The 10496-nt window shown below is 35.9% G+C and overlaps 1 protein-coding gene across 1 annotated transcript in view; it reads right to left on the bottom strand.

The window, feature by feature from the left end:
- Positions 1-7683: 7683 nt before the first annotated feature.
- PTH2R (parathyroid hormone 2 receptor) overlaps positions 7684-10496 on the bottom strand; it is a 119994-nt gene continuing 117181 nt past the window's right edge. The window contains exons 12-13 of the mRNA XM_027873892.1: positions 10045-10086; positions 7684-8079 (exon numbers count right to left, since the gene is read on the bottom strand). Coding sequence (XP_027729693.1) covers positions 7684-8079; positions 10045-10086 — 438 coding nt within the window. The remainder of the gene's footprint in view (positions 8080-10044; positions 10087-10496) is intronic.

Here is a 10496-nt window from a genome sequence, read left to right as displayed (position 1 = left end):
TTTCTACATTGACTCTCTGTCAATTATTAAAATAGATCTCTGCTCTTAAAGGCAAATAAGGTTTCCTAATGTCAAGATATCAATTCTTCAAGAATCTATAATTTCATTGAAGTAGTTACTGTCTAGATATAGATCACAACTCTCTATGTACTAAATGATCTGTCTCCCTGAGTTGCTGTACTAGAAAAATTCAATGTCCTTTGGCCAACCTGGTGAGGAAACTTTATGAACTTAGGTTTATTCTAGGTCAAAAGACACATAATCTAGCACCAGCTCCATAACTGATACCCTTCCAGCTTGATAGGACCTACCAACTCTTGTGCTCTATTGATATAGAGAGCGAGGTAACAGAGTGGGATTTCAGTGAAGGAAGATAAGCACACCCCAAAGGATAACTGAGCTGTCTGCAAATAAGTCCTTTACAAATGCTGGTGGTTGTATTCAGTCTGCAACAGCTTTCAACAACAATACCAGGGATGCATCAGTTTAGGTAGGAGCTTTTATATCTTTGATTGCTACTACTCTTTAATAGTGATAGTGATTGACCAACCACTGCAGTTGGTTAGCAATTATTTATGGTATAGTCAGAGCATGTTTTTTTGAAAGTGGTAAATGTTTTAATTATAATTCAAATATTATTTAGCATCACAGGATATACCTGGAAAGACCTTATTTGTATGGTGAGTATGGGAAAGCTTTTCTCCAGAGATATAGAAATGCTCATCTTATTTTATTTTGTGCTTTTTAAAATTCAGGATGCAAAACTGTCCAAAACATTATTTGGCTGTGATTGGTGGTTATCTATAAATATCTTAATTTGTTGACTCCAAGATCTAATAATTTATAGTAATAGTAGTTAGCATTTTTATAGCACTTTCAGGTTTGCAAAGCACCTTACAAATATTATCTCATTTGCAGAGCATGTTATTCTTAGCACCCTTTCACATCACATAAGATGTGTGTCCCTGAAAAGATTTTGGCCTAGCTGTTCATATTGGAAAAACAGAGTACTTGGTTTCATAGGAAAAAAGCCACATACTTTTTTCACCTAAAAAATTGGTTGTAAAAAGACTAGAAGGCAGGTAGTTGATAGATTTAAACTATTAATGATAGATTAATAATGAGTCACAGATCAAAAAATCTCCATATATTCTAGATTCTTCAACATTGTTCGAAACACCTATTACTTTGTGCATTTTCAGCAATGGAGAAGCAAGATAGCCCTTGATTAAGTGGAGATCTACATAAAGGTTATCTTCAAATGTCACAGTGAATAAGTAATCCAAGGTTCATTAAAATATAGACTCTTTCAGAGACATTATTAACAAAATACTAGGGCAAACGGGGAAGAATCTGGCTAGGCAGTCTGGCAATAAGATTTGAATCTTTCTATCTATGTTATTGGGTGGCAGATAGAAAAAGAGGAGGCAAAGTTATAGCAGAGTTATCACAATAAAATAAAGATGTTAGTTCATTTAATGCATGGGAAGAATTCATGCTTCCCCTCAACCCCCACCAATTTTCAATTCTTCAGTGTATTGGTAATTTAATGACTTAGTAATAATGTGTGTGTATCAGTAACAGCCAAACTGTGTGATGACTAACTTTGATAGACTTAGCTCTTCTCAGCGATGCAAGGATCTAAGATATCTCCAAAAGTCTCATGATGGAAAATATCATCCACATCCAGAGAAAGAACTATGGAATTTGATTGTAGATCAAAGCATACTATTTGCTCTTTTTTTTCTCTCTTCTATTTTCTTCTGTTGGGTTTTGTTTCCTCTTTCTGGTGGTTCCTCCTATTGCTTCTACTTCTTACGTGCAACATCACTAATGTGAAAATATGCTTAGTAGAAATGGATATGTAGAGCCCGTATCAGATTGCATGCCGTCTTGGGGAGTGAGGTGGGGAGGGGGAGAAAATTTAAAACTCAAAAGTTTATAGAAGTGAACGTTGAAAACTAAAAATAAATTAATAAAAAAAAGTGTGTGTGTGTGTGTGTGTGTGTGTGTGTGAGAGAGAGTGTGAGTGTGTGAGAGAGATAGCACCTCATATAGTCCATGGACTTTTACTAGGGTGTTAAAGAAGAATGTAGAAAGGTTTCTTGCATCACATTACACCACCTCACAAGAAGATGTTGTTGGTTGCCATTTAAAGATTTCAATTCAAGCAAAAATATTTATGTCTTAACAAAAATAAGAATGGATATACACACAGAAAAAGTTTTAAGCTGTTTATTGTTCTCTTTTAAATATTTAGCAATTCTCATCATAAAAGAGGGTAAAAATAAGAAATTTAGAGAATTAAAACATATATAGGAAATGAATGGGGAAGTTGTCTCATTTTTTAACAATTTCTTTTAAAATAAATTATATTGCTATATTTTAAATTTTGATATTATCTAAGTTTCTCCCAGGATCCCTCTTCTCCCTCTCCCATAAAGATATCCCATTTAAGAAAATAAATATTTTTAATGACAAAAAATAGAAGAGAAAGAAAAGAAAAAATCACTCCAATTGATCATTACATCAAAACAAGCCTGAAAATGTATACAATGTTCCACACCTATGGACCTCCTACCATTGCATAGTTGCAAGGGAAGGTGTCTTCTCATATCTTTTCTTTGAGGTCAGGCTTGTTCTTTGTAATTCAGCAATGTTCATTTTCAATTATTTTGTGGTTCTTTCCATTTACATTGCTGTAGTCATTGTGTATGTTGTTTTCTTTATTTTGTTTACTTCACTCTGCTTCAATTCATGTAATTCTTTTCCTGTATCTCTGTGTTCATCATGGTCATTGTTTCTTACAACAGAATAAATGTCCCATTCCATTCCATTCCATTCACGTAGCAGAATTTACTTAGACATTTTCCAACCAATGGGCAACTGCTTGCTACCATAAAAGATGCCTCTGAATAAATTTTGTTGTCTCTGAGGAATTTCTTCTTATCAATGACCTCCTTGGTATACATGTTTAGTAGTGGAATCTCTGGCTCAAAGGGTATGGACATGTTAGTAACTGTATTTATATAATTCCAGATTGCTCTTTAACTAACAACAATGTACCACTGTGCCTCTCTACAACTCCTCCAACTTTGACTATTTCCATATTTTCACATATCTGAAAATTCTCTCTCTCTCTCTCTCTCTTTCTTTCTCTTTTTCTTTCTCCCTCTGCCCCCCATATCTGTTTGTTGTCTATGTATCTTAGGGAGCAAACTTTTTTTGTGGGAAATCTAGTTATAAAGATTTTTCCTATTCTGTGTCTTATTTTTCCCTGTCCAATAATAAAGCTGGGCTTTGGCAAAATCTTGGTAGGGATGATGTTAATCTATGTTACTGTTCTTTCTCCTATTTGTGCCTTTTGTGATTCTTCTCATTTTCTCCCAGCTTATATTACCCACTGCCCAACCAAAACTTTTACCATAATGCTTTACTTGATCTAGCTCTCCAGGTCTTTCCTCACTGCCTCCCCAATCAAAACATACTTCTCTGCTCCTTTGACCAACTTATTACAAAGTTACTGATTTTTGTTAAAGTTGATTTTCAGTTGTGTCTGATTCTTCATGACTTCATTTGGGATTTTCTTGGCAGAAATACTGGAATGTTTGCCAATTCCTTCTCCAGCTCTTTTTATAAATGAGGAAGAGAGGCAAACAGGGTGAAGTGACTTGTCCAGAGTCACACAGCTAGTAAGTGTATGAAGCCAGATTTGAACTAAAAAAGATGAGTCTTCCTAATTCCAGGCCTGGTAGTCTATCCACCATGCCACCTAGTTGCCCCTAAGGTACTAATAGATTATCATTATTACTATTATTATTAGATTTAGTAGTAGAAAGGACCTTTATATTGTATAGACCAGTGGTGTTAAACTCAAACAGAAATGATCCCTGTGAGTCACATATTGATTTAGAAAACTCCAAATTGATCTCCATGGTCAGGAACTGGGAAGTACTCTTTTTGTCACAAATGTTTTCTACACATTTCATTATTTAATGCCCCATCTCCCCACAAACTCTGCTTGCATTTGTGGGAAAATATATACTGGGTTATTTTTTGGGGGGGAATGTTTTATAGCAGTTGTTCTTGCTTTATCACCATAATAAATACTGTTTGCTAGAAGCTTGTTAAAGTCATACTGACTAACATGAATGGGAAGCATATTGGTGGGGGCTTGTGAGTGACAATTCTAGAAACCTAGCTCCTCAGGGTTACCCCTGCAACCTTGACAGAGTGGTAATTGCCTTCAGGGAACTCAACCTATAAATACTAGTTGAAGTTAGAGAAGTAGCTCCAGAGATGATTCCACAAAAAGAAGAAAGTACCTACTAGATCCTTGATTAAACTTATGTACCTGTTATCAGAACATGTGACCATCCTTTTCTGCTAAAAATAATAATTTCTGGGAAGAATAGAAAGGTACAATTCGCTCCCAATTTGGATCACCTCTGGATCTCATACATGCTTCAGAACAACTGAGGGAAACTGACTGTCCATAGAAACAACTAAGCACATCATAGAATTTAGCTATCTATGGCCATTAGAATTCTTCACATGCAAGAACTACATCCAAATCTCCAAGGGAAATCCTACATGAATAGAATACTATTTGGGATATCACCCCTTAGATGAAATTATACATAACTGCTTATCTGTACTATGTGTAATTTGTTTTGAAAGGTATAGGGAATTCAGTGCTCTTAGGCAAATAGCCATGCTATAACAGGTCATGGGCATCAGAGACTGTGAAGCAAACATTACTATTCCTTACCAAGCTCTATTGGTTCTATCTCATTCCTAAAATAGAGAGTAATTAGGGAATAGAATATATTGGTATCAAAGAAAGCAGTCTGACCCAAATCAGTTTTCTATTCCTGTTGGCAATAGACAATGGGAAATTGTATTATTGGTGATGCCAGTCTTTTGATTGATGCAAAAATTCAGTAATAGAATGGAATATTCATGTAAACAAGCCTTATAAGGAAAATATTCATAGCTGGGCTGCTTGGACTGACCGGAGGCAGCACGCTGGGTCTCTAGCATTTAGCATCTGTTGCATTTCCCAAAGGCTGAAAGTCTGTTGCTTTAGAAAAAAACATTTCAGAAACATCTCAGTTTCAGAAATTGGAGCTGAGACCCAAAAACTGGTTATAAAAACAGTACAGTGTGTATCTTCTTGTTTCCCTTCAATGTCATTTAATTCAAATCCGCTCATTAGAGTTTTAGAGAAAATTTCTAAGTGCAATTACTCCAGGTTCAAATTAAATATAACTACCTCCTGAAAATACTTGTATTAAGTGGCTTTTAAAAAGACTTTTAAGCAAAATGAGACAGGATGCCGCTTCTGAAGAATATTTGGAAAGAATTCCTGGGCTTACAGTATAAAAATGGACTAATGCAAACCAGCCAATGCACCTGCTATTTTTCTACTTTTTGCTAAACCAATAAAGCAGTGGAACTTAGTGACATTTCCATATAAAGGTGTCTAGTTTAGTGAGAATGTCACAAAAGCTTCATTTTTCATTTCTTCTAAGAAAATTAGGCAAGTTGGGCCTAGGTGTGGCAGAAGAACAGAAATGCTGGAGGAATTCTAAAGTAGAGCTAAATTAACCTTGGCATCTAGATTAGTTCCATAAACCCCATTTTAGATTCTTTATGTTCTGTAATATATTCTATATTCTATAAATATATTCTACTTATATTCTACAAATTTATGTGTTTGATCAATGGCACCTTTATGGTTATAATCAGAAAACATGAAATTTGAATTTAAAAACAAAACAGCAACAAAAAAACCCATTTGTATTTTATAGTGCTTTTATTTTGTGGAACATTTTTTCTTGAGTATTTCATTTGTCCTTAAATATTTATGAGATAGGCAGATGCTACTCTCATTTTACAGATGGAGAAACTGAGATAGGTAGTAAGGACAGTTGAGTGACTTGCTAAAACTAGATACCTAGATATTGAACTAGAATCCTGGTCATATAATATTACACTGCATCCTGCCCAAATGAGAGCATTGCAGTGTGTGTGTGTGTGGGGGGGTAAACAGTATAGATGTGGTCCATGCTGTCTGGAAAATACCCACACAATCAAAGAAATGTGGAAATGGTACTAAACATTAGGGCATTCTACTCTTGCATTATATGTATTTATTGCCTAAATACTTATTACACTGATGTCAATGTTTTATTTTGCTTATGCTTCTTTATTTTACTTTTCATATGCTGAAATCTCTTGCACAGAACTTGCCTGGCATATATGTGAGTGTGTGTGTGTGTATATAATATACACATATATATGTATATTATATACACACACACACACATATATGTATGTATGTATGTATGTATATGCACTATAGTGCCTGACACATAGTAAGTGTTTAATAAATGCTTGTTGACTTGTTGCTTTCAAATTGTTTTCAGGTGTCTTCAATGTAAGTTCCTTACTTTGGGGTGGGGAGAATATTTTCTCTAAGCCTAGAGTAGACAGTTTTCAAATCAGCTAACTTTGGGGGTGCATGAAAGGATTCAAGAGAAATGAGGTCCTAAGCGTGAGGGAAGGAGGAACTTCCAGCTGGGAGCCTGCTTAGGTCCAAATAATACCAACCCCAAAATACCACAGTGTAGTTATGGCTTGGGTTGACTGGCAGTTAAGGGAAAAAACACCCTGAGATTTAATGATGAGTAAAAGCATACATGGGAAAAGTCAATGCCTAACATTCTCAAGAAGGAAAAATGGAAGCAGTGAGGCTTCTATAATGTTAAAGAAGAGGACATAGAAAGGGAGAGAAATGAGCTTTTAATTTCTCGACATGCCATTTCACAATATTCAGTAAGAGAGAAGGTTCAGGAAATGCTGCTCCAACAGTGCAACTGAGTACAAAGACAAATGATCACTTCCAGTATGAGCTTCCAAAGCTCCATTCATTGCACGAGCCCTGTCCAGTGTCATGATTTTGAGTGGAGCATGAGAAATAAAGTACCGGGCTCTTGCTGGTTTGCAGAAGTGTCAGGCATTAAGAGATTATGTCCTGCACCAGCTTCGTAGCAATTTTCCTTATTTCTAGAAGGAAACCAGCTCCAATTAGCCATTATTTTTTTCCCCAAGCTCAGCAAACTTATTTTCTCATTTGCTCTTCATCTTCTCAGATCTTTGATCTTTCAAATTATTTTTCCATCCTCTTAATAGTACTGTTGTATAGCTCAGATGAGGACAACGGTAAAAGCTCACTAAAGAGGGTGGGAATGGGGAGACACAATAACATCTTATTTTTAAAGGGCAAAAATCACCTCCAGACAGATGCCATTTGGTCTTCATCTTCTTGGTTTCAGACTGAACCTGAACAGTAAAAGTCATGCACTTTTGGTAATCTTTTCCTAGCAGGGACTGAACCAATCCAAAAAACCTTTTCATACCACAGTCACATAAATCTACATGCGTGTTAAGTAGGTACCACATTCCTACAAACAAGTAGAATTTCAAGTCAAAATACACATTTTACTTATAATTTTCACTTAATGCCTTTCATAATTACTGAATCACACTTATAATAGTGGATAACTCTTAGGATTAATACTTTATAATCAAACTGTCAGCTCTGACTCAGGAAAAAATATCACTACAACTTCTCCCTCATAATGAAACCAAATTCCAGACACATGCTAGTAATGTACTTCATACAGCATCCTCAATTTCACCTTTGTTTTCCTCAGGATCTGTGAGAGTTTCAACTGGTTTCAAACACTCCTTCAGTGATATGGCATCCACCTGCTTCTCTTCATTTTCATTGGGTTCCTCATGGATCCACTGATGGAGGCAGTCCTGTTCTGAGTTGCTCCTGACATAGCCTGGTAAATTCACATGGCTGTCAGGCTGTCTGTTGATATTCTTAGGCGCTTTGCCAGAGATTAGCACCAGGCGAGTACTTGCCACCATCTGAGACTGGCTGCTCGTACTATGAGTCATATTGGTGAGGACGGAGCCATACCTATAGTTGCCACATGGAGTTGTCCTTTTCCAGTCAATAGCCAGATTCCATCTGGTCCATGTCTTCTTGATTTCAGCTTGAACCTAGAGCAAAATAATTTTATTATGTTTTTGAAATCATAAAAAAAATTGTGAAGTTTGTTTAAGACTATTTGACCAGTTGTAAGTTCTTTGCCAAAAGTGGGTATGGGGCCAAATAGAAATTGCTTATTGGTAGAGAGAAGAAAATATCTCCTAAAAGTAGGTACAATGGAGAGCAATCTACCAAGGAAACAGTATTTACTTAATGCTCACTGTGGGTAGAGGTGATGGGGGTGGTCTTTAGCTAGAAATGCAAAAAACACCCATCATTGTTTCCCCAGGAGTACTGCAGGAGGGGAGAAAGAGAGAAAGAAGGAATGTTAAGAATAGCAATCAATGAGAAATTGATCTCATGGGGTTGGAGCTTATCCTCAGATTTCTGATTTTGTTTCATTATGCTCATTCTCCAGGCAAGGACTGATGTGGCATTCTAGAAGAGGGATACGGGGTACACGCCATTCTTAAAGAGCTTACGAAACCCAATGATATTTCAAATAATATTTGCCATGACTGGGGAAAAAATGAAAAGTGAAACAGTAAACAAACAAATATATACAAATATATATATTTCAAAGGTATAAAACAAAAAGTTCTCCCCCAAAATTCAATGAGATTCCCTTCAATTTAACACAATATGAACTAGTCAATTTTTAAACCTTGGTTGTGTCCAGAATAAATAGCTAGTCAGCATCAACGGGAGCCATAGTTATATTTCTTTACTTTTTCTTTCAGCATTTCTTTTCCAGGGCTTACATTAGATTTATAATAGGCAGAAGGAGACAATCTGTAGCTTACCCCAGCCTAGATCATCAGTAATGGAACTTCCTTAAAATATTTAGGTCATAATTTGCCACCAGTTTTTGTTACTTTCCAGTTAACTAAAACTACCTAAACTTGACCCATCACTAGTTTGTAACAGGAGCAGCTAACATGTGGTAACGGGTTTTTGCTCATTAAAATATATGATGGAATTTCTTGAGAATGTGGACTCAACCTAGGTTTAACTGTGTGGGATATCATAAAATAGTGCTCATTACCCATGGAGTTAAGTTATCTAACATTTTTCTAGAGGGTTTAAAATCAGAGCTTAGAAAATTTAGCCACTACTTTGTTCCTCTTTAATGAATTTGTCATATGTTATAATTATCTCTGTATGTAAACATATCTACTAGATCCCATGGGCAGTTAGGTGGCACAGTGGATAGAGTGTCAGGCCTGAAGTCAGGAAGACTTGTCTTTCTGAACTCAAATCTGGCCTCAGACACTTACTAGCTGTGTCACCCTGGGCAACTCACTTAACCCCATTTCCCTTGTTTCTGCAGCTGTAAAATGTGCTGGAGAAGGAAATGGCAAACCATTCCAGTATTTTTGCCAAGAAATACCCAAATGTGGTCACGGAGTAGGACACAGTTGAAATGACTGAACAACAAAAACAATAACACTAGACCCCAAGAGGATGGGAATCAAGCCCCATTTAGACAAGCACATAGTTGGCACTTAACAAATGATTGTTGACTGGTGCTTTCATGAAACAGATGTTTAATAGTGCTTCACAAATTGTACTGGGAATTGAGAAGTTTTATGTTCCAAATATTGTGAAAACTTGAGATCATAGGTTCATGGATTGATACTTAGAAGAGTTATTAGAGGTCATTTACTCCCATTTTCCCATTTTACAGATGAAGAAACTGAAACCCAGGGAGGTTAAGATTTGTTTGGGCTTAGACTGTTAGTGAAGGACAGAGCCAGGATTTGAATCCAGGTCTTTTGACTTGAGTAGAACATCATGAAGGAACATTAGCATCTGAGAAGCTTTGCTAATTTTCTGTAGACTTTGACTTACTGGTCAAAAGTTTTATAGGGAAAATGACTCTTCCTTCTCCTGTCTCTTAACACTGGAGAAATTGTAACTTTTCTGAGGTGGCTGGAATGATGTTACACCCTTAATGAATGCTATTTTTATCTTACCTCTCCATTGCAGTAACAATAGATGATAGAAACAAAGAAACCCTGTGGAATAAAGAACCAGGAAATTAGTGCACTTAAGTACTCAAAGAAAGGAACAAATTATCACCCCTTTGATGTACAGATACAAAAATGATTCACAAATTTCCAGATCATTAGACCATTGAATTAAAGCTTAAAGGGAACTTAGAGGGTATCTAGTCCAATTCTCTCAAAGAGCTAGAGTTTATAGAGAGTAAATGTGAGAGTTGGAATTTGAACTCAGATCATTTAACTCAAGCTTCAATATTCTGTATCGTACTACTCTTCCTTCTTAGGGGTATTTATTTCTTCTTTGGTGATCTAAATAAAAAAGAGAAATGGTAGAACCATTATTTCATTTTCAAATTTATTTCTACTAGTTCCAGTTGTGTTATGATTGAAACACTATGTAGCATCTTTTTGTGATTCTTAGC

This window comes from Vombatus ursinus, unplaced genomic scaffold (genome assembly GCF_900497805.2).
Source record: "Vombatus ursinus unplaced genomic scaffold, bare-nosed wombat genome assembly UNPS02014802.1, whole genome shotgun sequence".
Lineage (NCBI taxonomy): Eukaryota > Metazoa > Chordata > Mammalia > Diprotodontia > Vombatidae > Vombatus > Vombatus ursinus.
The sequence above is the reverse complement of the archived record's forward strand: the minus strand, read 5'-3'. Positions and strand labels throughout refer to the sequence as shown.